The 27,166-nt window shown below is 32.6% G+C and overlaps 1 protein-coding gene across 6 annotated transcripts in view; it reads left to right on the top strand.

The window, feature by feature from the left end:
• LOC128857017 (uncharacterized) overlaps positions 1 to 26,930 on the top strand; it is a 78,967-nt gene extending 52,037 nt beyond the window's left edge. For all 6 annotated transcript variants that reach the window (XM_054092529.1, XM_054092528.1, XM_054092530.1 and 3 more), the window contains exons 3-4: positions 20,752 to 20,919; positions 25,696 to 26,930. In XM_054092529.1, coding sequence (XP_053948504.1) covers positions 20,752 to 20,919; positions 25,696 to 25,896 — 369 coding nt within the window. In that variant the 3' untranslated portion in view covers positions 25,897 to 26,930. The remainder of the gene's footprint in view (positions 1 to 20,751; positions 20,920 to 25,695) is intronic.
• Positions 26,931 to 27,166: the final 236 nt, after the last annotated feature.

Here is a 27,166-nt window from a genome sequence, read left to right on the forward strand (position 1 = left end):
ATTGAGAATTTTAGATATTAGAAATAATTTCTAATTGGCTGCATGGAGTTGTACGTAGGTATGCATTTATGTTTCCAACAGTCCTTATTCTTGTATGTACTGTTGCTTTGTGTCTTAACTTTACCGTTGTACATTTTTTAATACGATTTTTGCTAACTTCCCTCCGATTGTATTTATTTATATAAATAATATTTTCATTTGCTAAATCAAGGCACCGTATCAAATTACGGGCAAATAGCCGCCTCCATAAGTATTTGCGCTTCTAATATAAGCTGTATGCATGTATGTATGTGTACATGTGTGCGTATATACATACATATGTATGAGTATGGGCGCGTTCATGTGATATAAATAAATTGCTTGAGTAGTAGACCAAAACGTCAGTAAATAGAATAAACAGAAAAATTATGCACAAAGTAACCGCTCAAATTCACCTACTTACACACACACATACGTGAATCTATATGAATATCTATATAATAATTACCATCCTACTTGCAAGCACACATATACACACACACGCACACACACACGCACACGCACTCACTCCACAAGTAAGTGAGTCAAATGAGCTGTTGTTATTGTTGTGCGAAGAAACTAGCTTTACCTTTTACAACAAAATTCGTATTTGTAGAAAAAGGTAAGCTTTTCAAAGCGGTCGTGCGACTTTGAAAATTTATTGCATTGCATTTAAATCTCTTTTTAATTCACTGTCACGATCGCTTCGCTGAGCAACGGTTGTTGACAAATCCATACATACATACATTTACACATATTACCGCCAGTAATGTGGCTCGATCGATCAATCGACAAATACCAGTAATTATACCCGTAAGCAAGCAGGAAATTGGACTGTCGCAAGAGTATTAATAGAACTAGTCCACTTTGAGTGGGCACTCAAAAAAACTGAAAAATGTTTTTTAGTACACAAACTTTGAGCCAACAATGTTTAGTTTATTAAAAATTGTTGGTTAAGTTGGTTTTTAGAAAATTTGAGGTATCAGATTTTAAATTGAAATAAAACAAGGAAAATTCAAATTGATTGGACAATCTTTACTATTTTTTTGTAAAACCATTCATGGCATTAATTTTCAAAAGATAATCCCTTTTAAATGTTCCGCCTTAATTCGGCCATCCGCGAACACCAACTTTGAATGACTCGTTGGAGGATTTCGATCGATATCTCGTGAATACCTTTAGTAATCTTGGCTTTCAATGCTTCAATCGAAGCTGGTTGACCCACAAAGCATTTAGACTTTACCAACTCCCACAAATAAAAGTCCAAAGGTGTGTCACACGGTCTTGGTGGTCTATCCGTTGGTCCGAAACAGGAGATAAATGACTCACTGAAACGCCGACACAGTAAATCCATTGTTTCATGGGCTGAATGGCAAGTAGCGCCGTCTTGTTGGAACCAAGTATTTTTGGCATGAAAAAGTAATTTATCATGGCGCGGTAGCCTTTGTCATTTACTGTTACATGGACACCAGCTTCGTTTTTGAAGAAATATGAGCCGATAAGCCTCAAGCCCATAAGCTGCACTAAACGTTTATTTTCAATAGATGTAATGCTGTTCTTGAATGCTTTCGGGTTGCTCTTTAGCCCAAATACGGCAATTTTGTTTATTGACGTAGCCATTGAGCCAAAAATGGGACTCATCGCTGAACAAAATTCGTGTCCCAAAATGTAGTTCTTCGGCGAGTTCTTCAAGAGCCCAACAACGAAAATTATGACGCTTTGGTAGATCAGGCGACTTCAAATCTTGGGTTCGCTGTATTTTATATGTTTTCAAACCAAGATCTTTGCATAAAATCGCCCAAGTAGTACCATAAGATGGGCCAAGTTGCTGAGATCGGCGCCGAATCGATTCTTCAGAGTCTTCGGCAAAACTCTCACTTACCGCTCTTAGCCGCAATATTCTCTTCACTTCGAGCTGTACGTGGTCTAATCTGTCGATGCCATCAAATAATGTAAAATTATTCTCAATTTTCCCGATGGTTTGTCGAACAGTGCGTTCGGTAATACGGCGATTTGTGAATGTTGTAGAGGCGACAGTCTTTCCATGATGAAATGTCGATGAATACTAAAAAAAATATGTATTTAGTTTGACTGTAGTCACGCGTGATCTGTCTAATTCTATTGGAAATAGCACCTCCAATCTGAACAACGTTTTTACTTCTGTGCATAAAAAATTACGTAACTTTGCCAACATCGTAAAATGCAGCCACTCAGCATTCGCTTTTCACCAATTTAGAAAGTTTCACGAAAGAACCAGTATGTGACTACTCTTATCGTGAAATCGTCCAAAACTTTATCGAAGGGTGTGCATTTTTACTGCAGACCGATGTCACGCCTGCATGCGTGCCTGACGTGGTCTTAGGCTGCTAGATTCTGCCATGAACTGAGCTGAATTAATGACGTGTGACTATGCGTATGTTTTTACTACTAATTTTACATTTATTTTATGCTTAAAATTTAAAAGTTTGACAGAAGCAGTGGAAGGAAAAATAAAGCAGACCATTTAATTTAGAGGAGGTAAAAACGCATAAGACATTTTATTCAGCACAAAATGCATTTAGGATTTTTATTTAATGTGGGTTAAGATGGACGTCGGTAGTGACTCGACGTACCTCTGCGAGAATAAGTCGATAGGAATCAAATTGCGTCCAAGGCGCCCAACTAACAACCTCTTTATTGGCATAATTTCAAAGTTCATGCGTTGTCTGGTAGTTATGATTGAGGGCAAGATTGTCGTCGTCTTCATTTTGGAGGCAGTGTAAAGCAATGCTGGCTTCAACATGCAAACGACGTCAAATAGTGTTCTTTTCTTGATGTTAAAGATTTTGAGTACGATCGCATTCAACTTTCAGGTAATTTAACGATCCTTCAGCGAGCGTCGACGGAAACGATAGCTCAGTATACTAAAATCTTTCCTCAAACCTTCACATTATGGTTGGATATAGACCGAATAGCTGATAAACACATCAAATCGACAACTTTTGATTGGCGCGTACTCCCTTTTTGGGCGTTCGGCCGAGCTCCTCCCCCTAATTGTGGCGGTCGTCTTGATGTTGTTCGACAAGTGGAGGGACCTACAGTTTTAAGCCGACTCCGAACGCAAATATTTTTTATGTGGCGCTTTTTCATGGTAGAAATACACTTGGAGGTTTGCGATTGTCTGCCGAGAGGCGACCCCTATTAGAAAAATATTTTTCTTCATTTTGGTGTTTTACCGAGATTCGAAACTACGTTCTCTCTGAATTCCGATGGTAGTCACGCACCAACCCATGCGCCTACGGCGACCGTGGTTCATCGTGATGTTGTTCAATATTTGAAGCGACCTACAGCTTTACTATGTCGCCTCCGAACTGTAGATGTTTTTTTATGAGAAGCCTTTTCATTGCACAAATACACTTTGAGGTTTGCTATTGACTGCCAGGGGCGGCCGTTATTAGGAAAAACCTTTTTTGTCACTTGATATTTCGTATTCACTATGGGTTTTGAGCTCGGGCTCACGCACAATTCTATTCGGAAAGAGCGGCCACCCGAGAGTATGCTGAACAGATGAAACAGATGGGAAAATTCCTCTTTACTTGAGTCGCTCGCTTGCCAGATATACCCACCAAACGTTCTGCATAGTCGATAAAGCGAAGTATTTTGTGTATGAAGCAGTTGTGGAGATTTTCCATGTAAATGAACACAAAAGTCCCTAGTATTGACGTGACACGGATTGGGGTGTGAAGAAAATCGCTGACGGCAGAGATATGCATTGGGTATCGGAATAAGTTTCCATCCTCATAAAAGAGGTGTCTCTGCTGATACTATTTTTTGTTCGCTCTACTAATTTACTGGTGATTTGAAGGTATATATGTGAGGTCTCCTTCGCAGTAGTTGACATTCGTTTGAAGCGTAAATATCCTTTTTTATCTGACGTTAAAAATGTCTACGCTCGCCTCGTAAAAACCGCATTTGCGCGCGATGGGAATGGTCCAGAAAGCAGGTAACTGGGTGCCACATCAACTGAAGGAGAGGAACGTTAGGTGACGTGTGTGATGCTTCTTGAACGGCAGAAAAGAAAAGATTTTACGCATCGCAGCGTCACTGGCGATGAAAAATGGATCTATTATGACAGAAGGGTGCTATCTATTATGAACTACAATACTTAAACCCTCTGAAACCATCACTGGCGATCGTTACCGACTGCAGCTAATGCGTTTGAATCGAGCTCTCAAAGAAAAGCGACCGGAATTGGACGGTAGACATGACAAACTGATTTTGCTGCATGACAACGCCAGGCCACACGTTGCTAAATCGGTCCAGAAATATTTAGAGGGACTTAATTGGGAAATCTTGCCCCACCTGCCGTATTCTCCAGATATTGCGCCTTCGGATTACCCTCTGTTCCGATCAATGCAGTCAGCCCGTATTCGAGAGCGATTCATTTCTTACGAGAGCATCGCAAACGGACTCAATGAATGGGTCAAGTCAAAAGAACTCGAATTTTTCGTCAGAGGAATCCATATGCTGCCTGAAAGTTGGAGTAAAGTTGTAGCTTCCAATGGCACATACTTCCTATAAAATCATCTATTATTTAATCCTTTAAATAATTCGTAACTTTGGCTAAGAAAAAACGGAAACTTATTCCCATGCTCAATAGATAGAAACTACCTTTTATATTTTAAAACATTTAATAAATTTGATATTTATTTTGTATTTAAAATTATGTATAGAGCTTTTAATGTGAGGTATCTTATTGTAGATTATTTTCCACATTTTTCCAAAAATTTACTTTCGTAAAAAGTGTTTTAGTTCAAAATTTTTGGAAAAATATTCTGTTTTGCCATTTTTGGACTTGATTCTGATTTGTTTTATATTTTTTTCATTAAAGCTGAGACTATGCTCTGTAGGTGGACAGGTTGACGGAAGTCAATACCAGTTTATCTGCTACTACTCGTTAAACTGCTTTGTTTTAAGTCCAGAACCAACCAGAATCGGGCTCAAACTTATATTCATAAATTTATCGGCATTATTCAAGAACGATGAACCAAATTATCTAAACTTACTTGAATCCCACACAGGGCAGTGCCAAAGAAACTGTCTTACTGGCTCTGCAATAGTTGCAATGAGGTACATTCAATCTTTGAGCATGCCGATCTAGAACTCAACGGCCTGTGATCATAACATAGACACGTTTTTGATTGACTGATTGAGTGGCGCCTTTGAACGCCTGACGCTCCATTCTTGCCGAATTTTTCCATTCAGACTATCTACTCATCTCGTGTTGGCTGAAGTGACAATGCTACTTGCACCACACAATTTGTAGGTAGGTTGAGAGGAGTATATCTACAATCATCCTATCAAGAAGGCTAATTCGGCTGTCTTAAAATTCCTTGTATGTCACTATGTCCTAGCACTCATATCAAGGCGCCATGCGGATATATTCCACTATCTCGTTAAGAGATGCCCGGCATTTGCGAGCAATGATGGACTTAGTGAAAGACCCGCCCGATTCCATGCATCAAAGTAAGCGTTTCAGCGCGTCTTCCTAATCACTGTAGCGTATTTCAGGCTGGAATTATGGACATTAATGAGGTCTGGTTAGGCAAAAAAGACCCGCCCTTTCACTAAGTCTTGCACCCATATGAAGTGGTTGCGGAAATGTTCCTCCATCCCGTGCTAGTGACAACCCCACCAAAGCATTTGGCTTAGGTGCCGCTTAGCTATCAAAGTAAATATAAATTTTTCTTAAAGAAGCTACATTTTTGCCTAACCAGACCTCATTAATGTCCATAACTCCAGCCTGAAATACGCTACAGTGATTAGGAAGACACGCCGAAACGCTTACGTTTATGCATGGCATCGCACAGCCGCATTATAAAATTTACAAATACGAACGAGTATTTCGTCAAATCTAAAATCAACTTTTATAAGTTTATTTTTAGAAGATGTGCTTATTGTTTATATTCTTAATAGGATTAAAACGACTTACTATTAAGCGAATTCTTGCCAAACTTCTTTAGTTTTTGGTCACTCTATGTAAATTACCACAAAAAACAAACTGTGTCACATCCGACTTACGTCATAACTCATATCAAAGTGATATATGAAATTTATTTTTTATCGCTCGCTTTTTGTTAGAAAACTTGTTCGCTCACTCAATGTGTCACTCATTCATTTAATTATATAAATACCTGCTTGCTTAATTGTAATTATTTTTATTGCAAAATTCGCCTGTTTTGGTAAGAACACCTGAGCACAAAACTTGGAAGTGGGCAATTAATTCTCAAGTATTTAACCAACTTTTATCAGGCGGCCATTAGGGAGGGGAAAAATGCAGTTTGGGAGTAAAATTAGTTGCGAAATAAAAGACTATAAAACAAAAGGAAAAATGAAATGAGTGCATTGATTATAGAGCGTAAGGCAATTTTAGTAAATCCAGTCTTTTACATAAGAGCGTGGTCACTGTTACGCGTAGATAAAAAATCAGACCGTCCTGTTTCTTTTTCTGTGACATAGAGGGCACCTTCATGCTTTTTGTAAAAAGTCAGCTGTCTGTCAAATTTAGTCTTCAATTGAGTGGTTCTTCGAAATGAGTGCTGTTTACGTCTCTCGCTTTGAAGCAATTTTTCTATGTTTGCATGAAAAAGAACCCAAATTAACGCAAACTGCTGTTGCGAAATATGTATATGGGAAAGTCGAAGCAATTCGTTAGCAAGTGGATAAATCGATATAAAAAGGTCTGTAACTTTGACTTTACGTGGAGCTGCTGTGAAATTGAAAGCAAAAGGTGTTGACATATCTTACGGAACGAATCGCAGGCACTTTCTTGCCAATAAACTCAAATATTGCAGTACTTTGGAAAAACCAATGTTGAGTGCAAAACACGTTGAAAGCTAGTGGAGTGCAAAACGGAGTTGTCACTTTAGTTTGGCCATCTCAGTCATCGGATGCAAATCCTATTTGAGTAATTTCAACATTTAAAAAAAAAAAAAGTACAGAAAGTGCTCTTAATATGACTTTTATTAAGGCGAATCTATTAAAGGTGGTATCGGCACATCAGCTGATTTGTTTTTTTTCGCCATGCGGCTGTTAGCCCAGAATTAATCAAGGCGAATTCAATTCATTGAACCTGCCACCACCTTTAATGAATGCGCCTTGACTTGTACGAACCAAAATGTCTTAAGAAAATATTTGTGATGAAAAAATCGTCAACATAAATGTTTCTTGTAACGGATATTACTTTTTTAACGCTGTTTTTTTAAAATTCCCATAATTCTCTAGTTACACTTAACCAATAAAGTGAACTATCGAAGCTAAATATCTAACAAAAATAAATGTTCCAAACTAAGACAAGTCCATTTTGAAAGCTTACCCGTCTTAAGTGGTTAGACCTGTGTAGGAAAAAATCAACATATTTTGGGAACTTTTTCAGCACTTTGAGTTAAGCTAACTTGAGCTAATGTTGTCTCTAGAAAAACTACTCTAGACAATCTTAATCTTACAAGGTGAAGTCCAAAATAAACAAGACTGAGCTAAAATAGAAAAGACAGGAGCTTTGTTCTGGTAACTTCGAGTTTATTTAATCAAAATAGTCTCCTCTAGCCCCAATAAACTGTTTTGCGCGATCTAAAAGCTTTTCGAAAGACTATTTCAGGTCATTGACCGGAATGTCTTGCAGGATGTCAGTACAAGACTTTTGGATAGCCTCTATGGACGCAAAACGTTTTCCTTTCATGGCCAAATGCAATTTTCCGAATAGGTAGAAGTCACAGGGAGCCATATCAAGCGAATACGGTGAGTGATTGATGGTTAAAATGCGATTTCTACTAAAAAATACGTCACGAAAGTGGATCGATGAGATGGTGCATTATCACGCAATAAGCGCCAGCTTCCTCCCTCGCGGTATTCAGGGCGAGTTCGACGAATGCGATGCAATAAATGCTTCAAAACTCCAAGATAGAAAATTGCATTGACGGTTTGGTCCATTGGCACGAACTCCTTCTAGACAATGCCCTTGGAATCGTAAAAATAAATGAGCATCGACTTGATTTTTGACTTCTCCAAACGTGATTTTTTGGGTAGTGGCTCGTTTGGGGGCCTTCCATTCAGCACTTTGACGCTTAGTTTTAGGTTCATGTTGGAAACACCACGTTTCATCACCAGTTACAATGTTTTAAAGCAAGTTCTCGTTTTTTCTCGTCTCTTTAATGAGGTCTTTCGAATGTTGTATTCTGAACAATTTTTGGTTCTCAGTTAACCTGTGCGAAATGAAACGTGCACAGACGTACTTACGAAAGCCCAAATGAACAGTTAAAATAAATCGAAGTTTTGAAGATATTCAACTCCGATTCCATGAATTTCAGTAATGATTTCGGTTCATTTTTGATAAATTTACGAACAATTTCGATGGAGTTTTCGGTGATTACTGATTTTGGGCGACCCGTTCACTGTCATTTATGTCCTCACAGCCATCTCTGAAACATGTAAACCACTCAAGAACTCTGGCACGAGATAGACAATAATCGCCATATACTTTGTTCATCAATTCAAATGTTTCGGTAAATATTTTACCGATTTTAAAACAAAGTTTGATATTAGCTCTTTGTTTGTACCTTTAGAGAATTAATAAGACTATAAAGCATATGCATACTTACCATACTACTACTTACTTTGCATACATTTACTCTGTGCGAGTACACCACATACAGAGAACATCGCAATTGGAGGAGAAATTCGTCCAAATACCTAACCAAGTATTAGAACATACACCAATACACAGTATACGAGTATGTGAATACAGGTATCCCTTGTATAACGCGGTCTTATACAACGCGGTTTCGATATAACGCGATTTGGAAAAATTAGGTTTCAGTACAACGCGAAATTTAGGCTTATATAATGCGAAGGGGAAAATACATAATTATAAAATCTGGTAACACTAATTTGCGTACCACATATTTATAATATGTAATGTATTTTTAATGTAAACCGAGAATTACCCTTTTTTGCCTTAGATAGATAGAATAGATATTAATCTAGCACCTTATTACGAAATTGAAAAGGAGCTTAAAAAAACCACCCACCAAAAACTGATAACAGATTTTGCAATTATAAAACCAGTAGAAGAACCACAAGGTCCCACAACTAGTTTCTTATCCAATAGCGAAAACTATGTTGAAGAAATATCTTCTGATGAAGCTATTGCTCCCCCAAAACGCCCACGTGCAAAGATCTTTGAAGACAGTGAAACAGATTAATTACCATATGAAGTTTGAAGAATAACAATAAAGTTTTTAATAAACCTTTAATTTGTTTTAGTTTGATTTTAAATTTTTTGTTTTGTGTTTTTAATTGTAATATATTATAAAGTCTGAACTTTAGTATTGAGTTGAAATAGATGTGCATCTGTTATTTTGTATGTATTTTATTTAAAAAAAAAACCTATTGGAACATAACCCCCAAATTTATATGAAAACTATGTTTTAGATAACGCGGAATTACATAACGCGCAATTCTTCTGGAACGTAACTATCGCGTTATACGAGGGATACCTGTACTTACGTATGCATTTATAGACTCTGTGCATTTTTCATTATGGGAAGCAAAATGTGTCGATAGCTTTGCGAAGTTTAGCTGCATTTGAGGAAATTATCTGTAGATAAAGGGTAATATAAGATGGAACAAAATGAATTATCCAATTTTGTTTTTTGTTTTTTACGCGCTTCACTGCTTTCTGTTTGTACACTCCAGCTGTTTACTCCACAAATGTCAAATATGACTAAAAAAATTGTAAATTCTCCGATTGAAAAATTAGAGTGTATGTATGCATTGTCCCACACAAATAAATATATACCAATGCTACACAGCTCATCGCTTGCTTACCTATACCTCCATGTACGAGTATGTACATATGCATGTATTCCCACGCGATTAGTGTCTGCCATGAAACCGCGCCTCTTTCTGACTTTGCACTGAAATGAAAAGTTTTTCGAAACGAAATTAAATTAATAAATAAATTCTCATTATACTCAAACGTTATCGTAAATAAATATTCATTCAAAGGGACATAAGGAGCTAGAAGTATGCACATATATGCATACAAACATACATACATATCTCCGCACTTACATATATTGCGTGACTTAAGTAAAGCTCACTTATTTAGCTGTTAGCATTTAAATTTTGTATAAATGTAATTTTTTTACTTTGCTAATTCAGTACTTTTTCAAAATAATTCTAACCGCAGTCGTATACAGCTTTAGAACTTACAGTTGCGGACATAAAAAATCGAACATATAAAAAACTATTTTTTTATTAATGTAATGCGGGCCTGTTTAAATCATGAAATATTTCTGCATTGTGAATATTCACTGAATATTAAATTTAATCACAAATACGGATTTGTACACGAACTGGTAATAGTCCCGATCCAAGCCCCATAGAGAAACTTTGAGACCTGACATGTAGTCCGTGAAGTGATCCATGTATTTTTGTCATGCACTTAAATTTTTCTGAAAATTAATTTATTTCTAGGATTTAGTACAATAAGAAATAAACTGCATAATTAAAAAAAAAATTAGTAATTTTGAAATTTATTTACATAATGTTGAAATTTTTATCATAGAATTTTTTAAAACCAATATCTTCAGTTCTTTTATATTATATTATATAATATTAGTTTTTTGTTAAAAATTTTTGGGAAATAAATATTGTTTTTTTAATTTGTGAAAAACACCTCTATGAGTTAATTTCTGAATGTTACATAGTGGAATTCTATAAACTTTCTAACCTTTCTAATATGTACAGCGAATGAATACAAAATATCCTGTCAAAAAAAAATCTGAAACAGGGTGTGTTCACAAATCACAAAAAAAAATTTCAGTGAAAAATTTTAAACAAAAATGTAAGTATATTTTATCCTATACAAAAAAAAAGGATTTTCAATAAAAAAAATTTTCTGAAAGTACATTTTTCTATTAGTATTTTTCTAACAAAAAAAAATGTCAAAATGCTAAACAGAATTGAAGATAGCTAACTTTAAAAAAAAATGTCAATAAAGTTTTTCAATAAAAAAAGTAAAATTTAATGAAAGAAATATTTTCAATAAAAATTTTCACTAAAATTGAATGACAAAAAAATCCTTATAAAAATGTTCACTGAAATTGAATGAAAAAAAAAGTAAAATTAAAAATATTTTTTGGAAAAGTTTTATTGAAAATATTGTTTTATTTACATTTTATCATATAGAAAAAAATTGTCAAAATGCTAAACAGAATTGAAGATAATTAACATTATAGAATTTCATACCAAAACTTTTAACATTGAATAAAATTTAAAGAAAGGAAAAATGTGTTCTTTAAGCATATTTTCTTATTAGTATTTTCCTAAAGTATAATATAATCCAATTGTCAGAAAATATGAAATCAATGCCCAAAGTATGTGAATCACTGGACATGGCAACGCTCCTTTGTCACACCTTTAAGCTGCAAGTAAAAAAAAGGAAAGCCAAGGCTTTTTTCAATTCGGAAGATATCCTTGAAAATGTTTTCTACATATAACAGAAATCAAGAAGGAAATATTTGAGTTATTCAATGTCAGAGCGCTTAAAACCTTTACTAGAATTATGGGAGCCCTCGAAAATACCAAAGCAACTTAACCTCACAGGAAAGGTTATGAGGATGAAAAAGCAGCATATATATGAAATCTTCAAGTTTCTTAACGTAACTTACATATTTACACTGATATATGTATGTGATATATTAATTTTTAAATCATCTTTTTTAATAAGCTACTATACATAGCTATTAGTTGAAAGTGGAAAATTATCAAATAAATTTCACGTATGAAATTTCACATAGCAAAAACTGCAGTATTTCTGCCGCTCAAATGGTTTTGTCCGCCACTGTGAGTTTGTTCTCGTAATTGAATGATTTTCCCATATAAGAATAATCCCAACATTATTTTGATTACAACAACAAATAACGCTGAAAGCTAACTTTTCGATTAAAAACCAGTTTCGAGAAATTTATTTTTTTTTAACTCATATTTCTTCCACTTTGTCAAACAAATCATTGCGTCACCGTGTTTTGTTCATTGAATGGTTTTGTTTAAGAATAATTTTATTTTTGGAATTTACTATTAGAATTTTTTGCTTAACCGCCTGGCCTAGAAACGACAACACTTGTTCGGCGACAACTTGCGGTTTATGTGATAAATTTGTTGTGGTCGCTTAAACGTTTGACATTCTTAAACCCACACACACACATACATAAATGTATGTAAAAAGCAAAAAAAAAAACAAAACAAGAAGAAAAAAATTTCCGCCCGCTCACACAACATTCATTCTATGTATGTATGTACGTTAGTAAGTGATATATACATACATATATAAGAGTCTATGTAGTGTCCATGCGGGTTTTGAGGAAAGCGCGGTGGTATGTCTGCGGTGACACAACAGGTTTTTTACACAGGCGTGAACGCAAGTGCCTTTAAAGCTGTTGTTGGACACAAATTAGCAACAACTTGTTAGTAAAGTTGAAATATTTAAAAAAAAATTCACAAAAAACAATCATTGAAATATCTTTTCACATTTGCTCACCACATTTTTTTCCTACATTTCTGTGGTTTTCTGAAGGAGTTAGTCGGTTTAGGGAAAATTAAAAATCATAATTAAAAATAAAAATAAAAAATATTACTCTAGCATGCATTCATTTGGGGTTATGCACTTATGTATGAATGTGTGTAGGTGAACAGAAAAGCGACTATGCGAACTTGGAGGTAAAACAAAATCATATTGTATTCAAGGGGTCCCGGTGGTCTAGAACTCGAAAATTTAGGGTATTTTTAAGAATTTTTTCTACAATAAAAAAAATTAAAAACGATCTTTAAATTTTTTTAGGCTTTTTATTTAACTTCCTTTACATACAAAAATTAAATTTTTGTTTTTAATTTAAAAAATGGCGCCTCCCGAAAAATTGGAGTTGTACGGTGTTCTATTTATCTGAAACGCAAAAACCAAAAAACTTATTAATCAGTATGGCTGTAGCTATGCCCCGTACTAGAATAAAAGAAAAAAAATTGAAAATGGCGCGGTTTTGAATTTGTCATATACTAAATTTTCAGACAATTCGGTTATATATTTTTTTTTTGTTTTTTTGACAACACCAGGCCGAAAAAAGTCGTTTCGAGGTAAATGAGTTTAAAGTTTGAGATACAGGAGCGCGCTTTCTACTAATGAAGAAAATATTTTCAATAAAAATTTTCACTAAAATTTAATGATAAAAAAAATTTAAAAAGTTTTAAAAATTTTCACTAAAATTGAATAAAACAAAAATAAAATAAAAAAAAGTTTGAACAATTTTTATTGAAAATATTTTTTTAGTTATATTTTATCATATAGAAAAAATGTGAAAATGCTAAAAGGAATTGAAGATATTTAACTTTAAAAAACTTCTTACCAAAATGTTCATCATTGAGTAAAAAAATTTCAATAAAAATTTTCGATAAAAAAGTAAAATTTAATAAAAAAAAAAATTTTTTAATAAAAAATGTAACTAATATAAAATTGAATGAAGAAAGTTTTAAAAATTTTCACTAAAATTTAATGATAAAAAAAAATAAAAAAGATTTAAAAATGTTCACTAAAATTGAATGAAACAAAAATAATATTAAAAAAAGTTTGAACAATTTTTATTGAAAATATTTTTTTTATTATATTTTAGCATATAGAAAAGAAATTGTCAAAATGCTAAACAGAATTGAAGATATTTAACTTTAAAAAACTTCTTACCAAAATTTTCATCATTGAGTAAAATTGAGTAAAAAAATTTCAATAAAAATTTTCACTAAAATTTTATGAAAATTGAATTTAACTCTAAAAAACTTCATACCAACATTTTAATCATTGAGTAAAAACATTTCAATAAAAATTTTCGATAAAAAAGTAAAGCTTAATGAAAAAAATATTTTCAATAAAAATTTTCACTGAAATTTAATGAAAAAAAAAATTAAAAAAGTTTTAAAAATTTTCAGTAAAATTTAATAAAAAAAAATTTAATTAAAAAAAGTTTTTGTAAAATTTTTATTGAAAATATTTTTTTAAATTATATTTTATCATATACATATAGTAGAAAAAAATTGCCAAAATGCTATACAAAATTGAAGAAATTTAACTCTAAAAGACTTCATACCATTCGAGATATCCTTACTTGAAGGGCTAAGCGGTTCCTTTGTCCATTTCTATTTTATTTGCAAGTGAAGCTAAGTGAGTTGGCAACTGCTGAGCGAAAGGTGCAGCCCCGACTAGGCGAGTTTGTGTTGGTTGAACAGGCCGATACTGGACCTTTTCTATTTTAGACGTTCTCTGGCTTCACTAACCATTTCGCACTTCCATTTTAAATAGAACAAAAAAAAAAGAAGGAACTTACACCAATCAGTCATTCTTACAGTTTTTATCAATGCGTGCGTCGCCTTTTCTCTTTCGAAATTTCTGCTCATACATATAAGTTGGCCGAGATACTTGAGGCACGCATCGGCAACAACCTGTTAACCAGAATATACTTATTGTGTATATGTATATGTATGTATATGAGTATATATGTATGTATGTATGTTTGTGTGCATGTACCGTACTTTTAAACACTTGTTGCGGCATTTGTAGGTTGGTTGGCTATAATTGTTGTTGCCCCGCTTATCTTTATGCCATTGTTATTCTTTAATGTTTATCCGCTGTTCTTCTTCTTACTTTTTTTAGTTTTTTTCGTTTTGTAAAGCAAATTCAACAACCTGTTGAGGTGCGTAAATAAATCGCTTTTATTTTAACACCTCGTTGTGTTGCGTATAAAATACGAATGTGGGCGCGCCAAGTGACCCGCTGATCTGTTGTTGTTAGTTTCTTTAGTTTTTGTGTGTTTATTGTGCAAACAAAGCAAATGCTGACAATTTACAATACATGTTAATTTGGTTATTTGCTTTTGTTTTTGTGTTTCCTGATATTATCAATACTGGCACAACAACCTACAGTATTTGCCTGAGCTCTAGGAATATTTACTTTTAGTCATGCAGATAGCCAGTGTTTTGCCTTAGCGGGAGTCCGCAGATTTTAAATTATACGATGATTCAGAGTTCCTAAGAATCAATAAAGACGCCATTGTCTAAACATTTCTGCCATAACAGGGTTAAGGATCAAGGGTCAAGATTCAAGGGATAAGAAACGGAATCGCAACAATCTCCGACTCAAAAACAATATTTGCGAAAGGGTTTTATACAAGTATGAGAAGCACGCCAGCTTGTCCCAAAGGTGTATTCGGTGTAAAGCACGTGTAGGCCAGTTGCGTTAGACTCTGACAAAGAGAGCAAAATGCTTATATAAAGCAGCTTCTAATGCAGTTTTGGGTACTTTTTTTCATATCGGCCGGTACGAAGTGTAGGAGAACCGCGTAAAATAACCATATCTCGAGAAGTGTTGAGGTCTATATAATAGCCTTTTAGCTTTAATGCAATTTGGAATAATAATTGCTTATTAAAATTCCAAAAAATTTCCCACCATAACGAAATATTGTATTAAAAAAAATTATGTTGAAATTAAAAATATCGTCCACCCTGAACGATTGAAATCACTTGTACTACTCGTACGCGAGGAAAAAGTTATCACCATCAAGATTTGATGCGTTTTGGTAACAAACCGGGACGGTCATCATTATGAGTTTCATTAAAAGAATTTATATATAATATAACGGCTTTGAAATATAAGATAAATAATAATATACATTTTTCAGTTTTAACAAAAATAAAACATATTTTTCGATACTCAAAATTGTTTTTGAGTTTTATTCGTATCAGGAGACATCAGAATTCATTTTAGAGGTATGGTTTCTTGGGCAAAGTTTCTTATTTTGATCCCTAGAATATGATTTTCACAGAGCAATGGGCGATTTTTTTGCCTCCCCACAAATCGACCCGGCCTAACGCACATACATGTGCCTATAATTATGAAAGCGGTATAAGTCATATATTTCTTTTTTCGAGATATTTAATTAATTGCGTTTGAACGAGTTAAAAAATATTTTCACATTATGCGACATTTTAATTTATAATGTTCTCTAATTGACTTAGACCATTTTCAAAATTAATTGAATGCCCATAAATGACTTAATACAATAAAGAACTATGAGTTTTATTTGAATTTTATTTTTTATTAATTATTTTAAAAAAATAATCCATTTTTATCATTTTTTTCTAGTTTTTACGATTCTTAAAATGTTCATGGTGCGAAGTATATGAAGTAAAAAAAAATATCTTTATGTTTTTCTTCCATTACTTGCTTAGGGGCGGTGTATAAAGGAAGTAGTTTAATAGTTTTGTATATTTTTGGTATTCCTCTTTTAGGTGAAAGATTCAAAACGTGGAATTTAGAATCATATAAAGAAGTTTTGTAGAACACTTTATAAGGTTAACTTTTCAAGAAACGCATCCATTGAGTTTTTAGCCAAGAGACAGATTCGTCCGCTGTGTTTTTTACTCTTTTTGTTATTGATTCTTTTAGTGACTTCGTCGCAATAAAATCCGGCTGCGTTTAACCTAAACTGGTTTTTTCCTTCTACACTTTTCTATTAATTCAAAATCATTTTTTTTTTGTCGGAACAACTAGCAAGTGCAGCACTCAAACATTAATTAAGTCCATTGTACTACACTTGGATTCCCTTTAAATTTTCTTTAAAAGGGAGTAGATCTTGTAGTGCCAAGGAGTCAAGATGGTCGCTTCTTAACACATCAGTGCCAAAGACCTCAAACCTGATTCGAGCGAAGGCGGGGCTGACGCACAGGAAGTGGTCCGCTCTCATCCTCCTCTTCACAAGCTGTGCAGAGTACACTGTCTGTCGATCGGACATGACAAATAACATCAGTCTAGTCCGTCTGCAGTCTCTTTCAGCCTGCCAAGCTCGCTTGTGGGTTGTAGTTACCCATTTGATGACCTCAGAGCCCATCTTAGCTAAGGAGCCAGAGATCTCGTTACCCACGTGTCCCGGGACCCATGTTATCATCAGGCTATTATGTCTACCGACATAGTTCAGCCTGGATTTACAGGACTCGACTACCCAAGATGTAGTTGGGAGACTGTCTAAGGCCATAAGCGCAGCTTGGCTTTCACTGCAGACACATAGAGATCTGCCTCTCCATCAGTTTTCCATAACAAAGTTCATCGCTTCTTGAACTGCATACACCTCCGCTTGAAACACAGATGCATGCATTCCAAAAGCAAAGTACAGTTTTGTCCTGCTGGATTCCACGTAGACCCCAAAGCCGGAGCCATGCTCGGTCCTGGAGCCATCCGTAAAAATGCGAAAACAGTGTTTGCCTAGCTCTTTTTCTGAGTTTGACCACAACTGAGACTCTGGCAACACTACACTGTATCTCTGTTCAAGTATGACTCTTGATGGCATGGAGAGAATCGTTGGATCGAAGTTCGTGCCTTCTCTGTTTTCCAATGCCGGACAGGGGCCGTACCAGTTCCCATTGTGTTTCAGCCTACAGATGGCCTTCAAGGCCTCTTCTTGGATGAAAGCATCAAGTGGTGGTAAACCAATCAGATCATCTAATGCCGGACCTGAAGTAGTCGGAAAAGCTCCGGTGCAACAGATGGCCACAGTGCTTTGTAGTCTCGATAAGGTCCTCCTGATTCCCACGAGAGAGAGTCTACTCATCCGGACCACTAATGCATAGGTGATAATAGGTCTTATCATAGCCGTGTAGATCCATGGGACCTAGCAGGAGAAATATTTCCAGAGGAGCTTACTATCGAGGTTTACTCCAAGATATTTGATTTCCTTGGATAGCTGGATGGTGACTCCTTTTAGCTTTGGCAGAACGAGTCCATCAAGCTTTCTCCTTCTGGTGAAGAGAACAATACCAGTCTTGCTGGGATTTGCCGATAGCCCATTCGCACAGCACCAAGTGCCAATCGCACCCAGTGTTTTCTGTACTTTTCTACAGATGTTTATGAGCGAAGGGCCCGTTATCAAACAGGCAACGTCGTCCGCATATGCTGGTGTGTAGATTCCAGCACCATTTAAGGTGGTGAGTTGAGGATCGATTACCATGCACCAGAGCAATGGAGACAGCACTCAAAATAATGCTCAGGGTTGTATAAGTAAGTTGCTGTTTTTATTTTCATTTCTATCAAACCAAAATCACGGTCATTTGATACGGTTATCCGATACCAAACATTTGTGGTCTACGGTTTCAATATTATTATTATGGTATTTGACTGAGCAATTTTGATCCATTTGGCCTGAACATGCATCACTGTAAGCTACTTCGTGTTATTGAGTAGTTATAATTGTTATTGTTTTTCAAAATATTCTCCATGAAGATTTATACACTTTTGCATGCGTTTGAACCAATTGTCGAAGCACTTTCGCCACTCTGAATGAGGTACCTCCAAAACATACTTCGTGCGCGAACAACTTTTGTTGGATTTGGCTCATCTTGAAACACCCATACAGTCGACTGCTGTTTACTTTCGGGCTCATACGCGTAAATCCATGATTCGTCACCTGTCACGATATCACGACGTGTTTCGAAGCCCCGCGATCGTATTTTTTGAGCATTTCCTTCGATCAATCGACACGAGCCTTTTTTTGAGCGATTGACAAATTGTGTGGGATCCAACGCGAACAAATTTTTTTGACAGTCAAATGTTTATGCAATATTGAATGTATGCTGGTCCCACTAATGCCTAAGATTGTCTCAATCTCACGATAGGTCACATGACGATCTTGCAACATCAGTTCGCGCACAGCATCAATGGTTTTCGGAACAACAACTGATTTTGGATGACCTTCACGAAATTCGTCTTGGAGTGAACTATGACCACGATTGAATTCATCATACCATCGATAAACACTGGTCCTTCATGGAGCTTCATCGCCAAAAAATGAATTAAGTTCATCCATGCAATGTTGCTGAGTTAATCCACGTCGAAAGTTGTAAAAAATACTCGCACGAAAATGTTCACGATTTAATTCCATTTTTCGACCGAGATGAATCTTTTAAGTTTTAAGTTACTGTAAAAAACACAAATAGCGCTGGTATTTCAAAACGTTCTGGGTACGTAAAAGCCAAAAAAATGTCAAACTTTGCGATACAGCTGTCAGTTACCAGATTGCAACACCAGGGTTGCCAAATCCCGACATATAAAAGGCACCCCTTCGTATGCACTAAAATGCTTGATGCTACTTCCTGTGCACCTCTTCATGCTGTAGTTTCACCCCATACATACATCTTGACATTGCCATTATGGAAATTATGGAAGCCCAAGTTATAAACGTGCATATTTCGCTTATAATAGACTAACAAAACAGACAGTTTAGGCTATGGAAGTGCTTTTTGTAACTCAAACGAGAATCCATAATATTCGCTGGAATAGTCTTTGCCTTTTTTCTGGTCCTCTGCGAGACAGTTCTTAGCTCTTTCGGCATTTTGTAAATGTACATCATGACTTTCTTTAAGATGTAACTTCTCTTCACTTTCTTTAATATGTAATTTCTTTTCACTATCTGTAGATTCATTTTTGACGATATCATAAAAATTATATTCAATACCTATAGTTCAAGGTAATGTGGATGTGAAATAAGTGATAAACTGATTTTTTTTAAATTTTCACTTAGACCACTTTCATAATTATGGGTACAAATAATATACATTCCCTTCGTTTTCTATTGTAGCAAATACTTTTACTTTTGTGACTCCAAGTCGATAACCAGAATTCGTGGTGTTTTTTTGTTTATTATAACCTCAGAAACAGCTGCAATGACTTCGTTATTTCCAATAAGCACTTTCGATTTCATACCTAACTTTTATAATCATTTATTAAGATTCGCAATCTTATCTTATCAACAGACAACCTCAATTGACTCTATGTGCATATACATACATACGGGTATTGCTCACCTATTGTTAAGCGATATGCAGTATTTTCTATTTTATATGGGCCGCTCTTTTATACAGTTTTTTGTATGCAACCCAGCAATCCCATTGGAATTTTATGATATTTCGTAGAAGTATATACACATATACCATACATACTTATGTATATGCATATAAGAATATATATGTATGTGTGCATGTATGAATCAGCTGACACCCACCTCTATTTGCACATATAGTAAATCCTATGTATGCCCATCAGGGCGGTTCTTCATTATTTCATATGAGTGTTGCGTGCAGGCAACCTCTTAACTTTCACTTTGCTTGGTCCATCTGAGGCCGAGGTACTTTTTTGTTTATTTGAAAGAGCTCTGCCTATCCGAGGAGTCCAATTTTCAATGACTCTGCCGCATAGATTCCGCTGATTTTGAGCAATGATCTGTCTTATGTTGATTTTGAGTTCGATTGCGCCATTTTTTCAGAAAACTCCATAAGAAAAAGTCTAGCAAAATTAAATCGCTCGTCCGTAGCCAATTTACGGCACCTTTGTTCAATCCTGTAACTGCCTTTGATATCAGTGCGATTTGGTATCACAGTTGCTGTTATCGATCATCGGCTGATACTGAAAATGATTTACGTTTTCAATGTCGTGCCTTCAGTGACTCACAATAATTGCATCGCAGGTGACAAATATCCATATAAGCCACTTGTAAGGTATTGAATCGCTTACATGAGTGATTCATTATAAGTTTTCTTCTTGTAAATTAATTTACATTTTTTTTTCCGTCCATTGTTTAATAATTTGGTTCTTTCCTTCATTTGCAGGTGCTCGGCATAATTTGTATGGCCCTTGCTTCACCTGCCTACATCGCCGCCACGTCATTCTTCCTATTCGTGGTTGTAATCTCGTTCATTGCGACAATTTTGTGGATTTTCGCTTATCTGCTGGGCATACGTGAAGCTCTCAATGTGGCCGTCAATTGGATATTCACAGTAAGTAAAAAACAGAAATACCGATTTACAAATATTTTTCTACGTATTTTTTAAGAGGTATTTTCACTTCAAAATTTCAAATTGTCTCAAGCCCCAGAATGAATGTTTATAACAAAACGTAAATATTGTGAGAAAAAATGTCATGTCTCAAAAATATCGCTTGGAATTTCCTACGCCTACTCCTAAGGCATGAACAACTTCGAAAGCCACATTCACAGTGGAGTTTTAGCTTAAGAATAGATAGAACGTTTGCTCTAAGTTTTGCCGAATATTTCCATGAATCGGTCAAATGAATGTCACTGTGAAAAATAAGTGAAACTGCCTTCTAAAAATTATTATATCGTGGTGTACACCACATGCTGACAAGTTTTGACAATTTATTTTTTAACCTTTTATTTCTTTTTTTTATATCTTTTATTAGAGGAAAAGGAGAGAGGAAAAGGAAAGAGAGAGCTATACCTTATAAAGGGTGTTTTTTTTAGAGGTTAGGTATTCAAGATGAAATAAAACGTATATAATTTAATGTTATGGCCAAGAATTTAGCTTTATTATAAAGATAAGGGTTTGCCATTATGTTTTAAAAATGATTTCGGGCAAGTGGCCGCCGCGGCTGGCTCGAATAAATTCCAGCCGAGAGGCCCAATTTTCGACCACTTTTTGCAGCAATTGGGGCCGTATGTCAGCAATAACGCGCCGAATATTCTCTTCCAAGACGTCAATCGTCTCGGGCTTATCTGCGTAGACAAGCGACTTCACATAGCCCCACAAGAAATAGCCCAGCGGTGTTATATCGCACGATCTTGGAGGCCACGCCACAGGTCCACGGCGCGAGATAATGCGCTCACCAAAAGTTTCCTTCAATAAATCGATTGTTGCGTTGGCTGTATGGCATGTAGCGCCGTCTTGTTGGAACCAAAGGTCGTCCACATCAACATCGTCCAATTCAGGCACGAAAAAGTCATTAATCATGGCTCTATAGCGCTCTAGATTGACTGGAACATTATGGCCGGCTTCATTTTTAAAGAAATATGGACCAATGATTCCCTCTGCCCATAGAGCACACCAAACAGTGACTTTTTGAGGATGTAACGGCGTCTCAGCAATGGCTTGTGGATTATGATCACTCCAAATGCGACAATTTTGCTTATTGACATACCCATTCAACCAAAAGTGAGCTTCATCGTTGAACAAAATTTTCTTCGATGCGTCGCGCGAACCGAACCATTATTTTCGTAATAAATTTGCACGATTTGCAAACGTTGTCAGGTGTAAGTCTATTCATTATGAAATGGCAAACCAAACTGAGCATAAATCAAGTGACTGCTGTCAAAAAGACCATCTGCGAAAAAAGTAGTGCCAACTTGAAAACCTAACCTCTAAAAAAAGCACCCTTTATGCATCTTAGATACATTTTAGGGTATTTTTCCTTCCTTCTCCTTGTGGTTGCTAGTTTCTAGTGAGAAATAGCACTGCCTTCTTTTTGGCGCTTGTTTGTTGGTGCAAACTTGTAGGAAATATATTTTTGGTGCCTACTTTTTGGCGTTATATTTCCTTGGTGTCTATTGTTTGGGGCGTTTTTTGGTCCCAATTTTTTTGCCGTTTTTTTTGGTGCCTACTTTTTGGCGCTTATTTCCGTTTCCTGGCTAGTGTTTGTGCGTACTAAAAATTGCTATACATTCCGGCGTCGGATTTATTGGTATTACCTTGCCGTAACTTGTGCCGCTGTTGCCACGGTTTGTGTCCGGCGTTTACCAACACCGGTCGACCCGACTCCGTTTTTTGTAAATTTTGTCTATTTGTATTCTCTGCAAATATTGTAAATTTGTTTAGATATATATTCTTTCCCTCTCTCTCTCTCACTATCTCTTGGGTCTCCCCTCTTTCTTTGTATGCCTTGAAAGTTTCACTTCTGTTATGTGTACTACGCTACACGCACTTTTTATTTTTTTTATATATTATTATTTTTATTTACTCTTTTATATATTTTTCATATACGTTTTATATTTTTATTTAGTTTTTTTTATTTATTTTTATTTCTTGTTATTTTTCTATTTTTTATACATTTAATATAGTTTTTATTTAGAAACAATAAAATTTCTATATTTTTCATTTAATTTTAATTTTTTTTTGTTCCTTTTTGATTTAAAAAAATAAATTTTTAAATTTTGATTTTTGAAATAATTTGTATGTATTTCATTCTTTTTATATTTTTTATTTATTTTTATTTTTTATTCTTGTTATTAATTTTTAACTTTTATTCCTGTTCTATTTTATATATCTTTCATATTTTTTATGTATTTTTGTATTTAATTTTATATATTTTTATATTTTTTATTTATTTGCAGTTACTATTTTTTGTTTCATTTTAATGTTTGTTGTTTTTCATATATTTAGTTTTTAATCTTTAATTTTTATTCCTGTTTTATTTTATATTTATTTAATATATTATTTTTTTTATCCTTTTTATATTTTTACTTATTCTTTATTTTTTTTATTTACATTTTTAATTTATTTGTATTTATTTTAATTTTTTCATTCTTTTTATAATCTTCATTTATTTTTTTCTTATTTTTTCAAATTATTATTTTTTATTGATGTTTTACATTTTTGTATGTATTTTTTGTAGGTATTTTTCATGTTTTTTATATATTTTTTATTTTTATTTTTTATTGCTTATTTATACTATATAAATTTTTTATATATTTTGTACTTATTTTTATTTTTTATTTATAACTATTTTTGTATACTTTTTATATTTTTTAATTTTTCTCTATTTTTTCCCTTTTTATTTTATTTTTATATGTTTTTTCATTCTTTTCATATTTTTATTTATTTATAATTTTTATTTCTTATTCTATTTTATTTTATTTTTTTATATTTTTTCATAGTTTTTGTATCCTTTTTATTTTTAATGTTTATATTTTATTCATTTCTTATTTTATATGGTTTTTATACTTTTCATAAATTTATTTTTATTTTTCATTCTTTTTATATTTTTTATTTTATTTTAATGTTTCTAGTTTTTCATATTTTTAGTTTTTAGTTTTTATTGCTTTTTTATTTTATAGTTTTTATATATAATATTTTCGATATACATTTTTATATATTTTGTATTCATTCAAACATAAAGTTTTTTTAATTAAAACTTTTTTTCTTTTAATATTTTTACTTATTCTTTATTTTTTTATTCTTTTCATAGTTCTTATTTATTGTTATTTATTTATTTAATTTTATTCTTGTTATATATGTTCTTATATTTTTATTTCTTTATTTACCTTAATTTATGTATTTTTTCATAAATTTCATATACTCTTTACTTATTTTAATTTTTTTATTCTTTTTATACTATTCGTTTATTTTTATTTTTCAGTATTTTCATATTTTTTATTAATTTCAAATTATTATTTTTTATGGATTTTTTATTTTATGTTTTTGGATGTATTTTTTCATGTTTTTTATATATTTTTATCTTTTTTTTATTCCTTTTTTATTTAATATTTTTATTTTTGTATTCTTTTTATATTTTTTAATTTTTCTCTATTTCTTCCCTTTTTATTTTATTTTTATATATTTTTTCATTCTTTTCGTAGTTTTATTTATTTATAATTTTTATTTTTATTGCTGTTTTATTTAATTGTTTTATATTTTTTCATAGTTTTTATATACTTTTTATTTTTAATGTTCATATTTTATTCATTTTTTATTTTATATATTTTGTATACTTTTTATAAATTTATTTTTATTTTAATTTTTTAATTTTTTTCATATCTTTTATTTGTATGTGATTTTTATTTTTTATAAATTTTTTTATATTTCTCATATATTTTTTTATTTTTTATTATTATTTCCTATTCCTCTTTTATCTTATTTTTTTTATTTGCAGTTTTTATACATTTTTTCATATTTTGAATTTAATTTTATATTCCTTTTTTATATTTTTATTATTTTTTATTTAATTTTTATTTTTTAATCTGTTTTATTTTATTAGTTTTTAATATTTTTTCATATATGTTTGTATGTTTTATTACTATATTATTTCTTATTTCTCTTTTATTTTATATTTTTATTTTAGGTTTTTACACATTTTTTCATATTTTGAATTTAATTTAATTAATTTTTATTTTTTTATTATGTTTGTATTTCTTATTTAGTTTTTGTTTTCTGTTCCATTTCATCTTATTTATTTTTTAATACTTTTTCATATTTTTTATAAGTTTTTGTTTTATTTCAAATTTCAAATTTTTATTCCTTTTGTATCTTTATTTATTTTCAATTCTTATTTTTTATTCTTTTTTATTTTATTTTTTATACTTTTCCATATAGTTTTTATTTCTAATTTTCTGTAATTTAATATATTTATTTTACTCCTTTTTTATTTTATAATATTTTTTTTATATTTTATATTTTATATTTATTATTTATTTTTATTTTTTATTTATTCTTCCTTTTTATATTTTTACATTTTTGTTTTCTATAAAAATATTGTTCTATACTACACAAATCTTATACAATTTTTTACCTATTTCCCTTCTCTTCCACTCAATGTTTTTCCTTTTTTTATATTTTTTTGCTTCTATATTCTTTTTATTTTATTTTTTTCATATTTTTTATACATTTTTTTTAATAATTTTAATTTTTAATTTTTTTTGTTTTTGTGTATTTTGTTTATATTTTTTATTTATTTTTATTTGTTCTTACTGTTTTATTCCTTTTTCCTTAGTCGCAGTTATTATAATATGCTTATTATCCTTTCTTTCCCCTTCTCTTCCATTGCAGGAATTGATCAACACTGCGATCTGCACTCTTTTGTACTTTATCTCGTTCGTAGTGCAATTGGCCAAGTGGTCCGGCTATCCAAGTTCTTGGGGCTATGGCTCGAATATTGCGGCCGGAGTCTTTGGTTGCTTCAACTTTTTGGCCTACGCTGCTGGCACATATTTCTTGTATTTGACGCACAGGAGCGGTGCAAGTTATTAGACAAATCAAAAGAACAAAATTAAGGAAACAAAGAAAATAATTAACAATAATAATACAAACATAATTATAAAATTTGCAAAACAAAAAAAAAATATATATACTAGTAGCTCACCTCATAAACTTATATGTATGCGTACCACCAAAAGCACTGAGCACAATACTTCATAGCAACAACAACACTAGCTGAATATTCATTATGTGACAACACCACTGATGTTATGCGGGTAAAGTATATACTTGTATGTGTATATGTAAGTGAAGCTCATTGCTGTAATTAGTCAAAAACGAAATGTTATACAAAAAACAAGAAACTAAAAAATATAGTAATTTTAAAGAGTTTTATTGGTAGTCAACTTCAACTTGATGTTCAGCAAAAATTTCATTTTAGTAATAGAAAAGAAAAAAGAGAACATAAAAATACAACTTTATATGTGTAATTTTAAATATATTATATATCTACATTTGTACATGTTAATCGTTTTTAAAGATTATTAACTGCGCTGCCTTAAACAAACTTTCCGCATTCTGGTAATTAATTAAAAAAATTTCAGAAAAAATTTACACACAAACTACAAACTGAATTTTCGACTGTTTACAGACTTCAATATTTCTACTTTTATATAAAACACACATACATACATACATATATATGTGTGTATGTATGCCTGAGAACTTCAATTTGCTCAGCAATCAAAATATTTTGTATTAATATTTGTTATTTAATCGTAAAGAGACAACATTTATGCTAGTAAAATATGTATGTGCGTGTGTGTATGCATGCACATATACATATACATATACATACATACATATATGAGTCGCAGAAGGTACGAAATGGGCAAATATTGTGTATTTTTTAAGTACGATTATTTTAACTCTGTTTAATTGTTAATTTTTAAAGTTAAAATGAAGAAGTGTTGATTTTTTACAACAACAACAACTGTGTGCGGTAAATTTGTAATTATGCAAATTTTTACAATTGAAAAAAAAAAAATTACATGTAAGAACAAAACTTGTGTAATGTTTTTAATTAATAAAGTTATGTTTTAATAAAAAACAAAAATGATTAAAGGGTGTTTATTTTTGAGGGCAGAAATTAACTATGTAAAAAATAAAAATTCTTAAATTTATGATTTCAAGTGAAATTTTACAAGTAAAATCAAAATCAAACCATGAGAAGAAAATAAATAAATACTCGTATCTACAGGGTGAACGATATGAAGTGTTACCAACTTCACACTGCTTGTATATGTAAAACAGCTCATGACAT

Source organism: Anastrepha ludens, chromosome 3, assembly GCF_028408465.1.
Source record: "Anastrepha ludens isolate Willacy chromosome 3, idAnaLude1.1, whole genome shotgun sequence".
Classification (NCBI taxonomy): domain Eukaryota; kingdom Metazoa; phylum Arthropoda; class Insecta; order Diptera; family Tephritidae; genus Anastrepha; species Anastrepha ludens.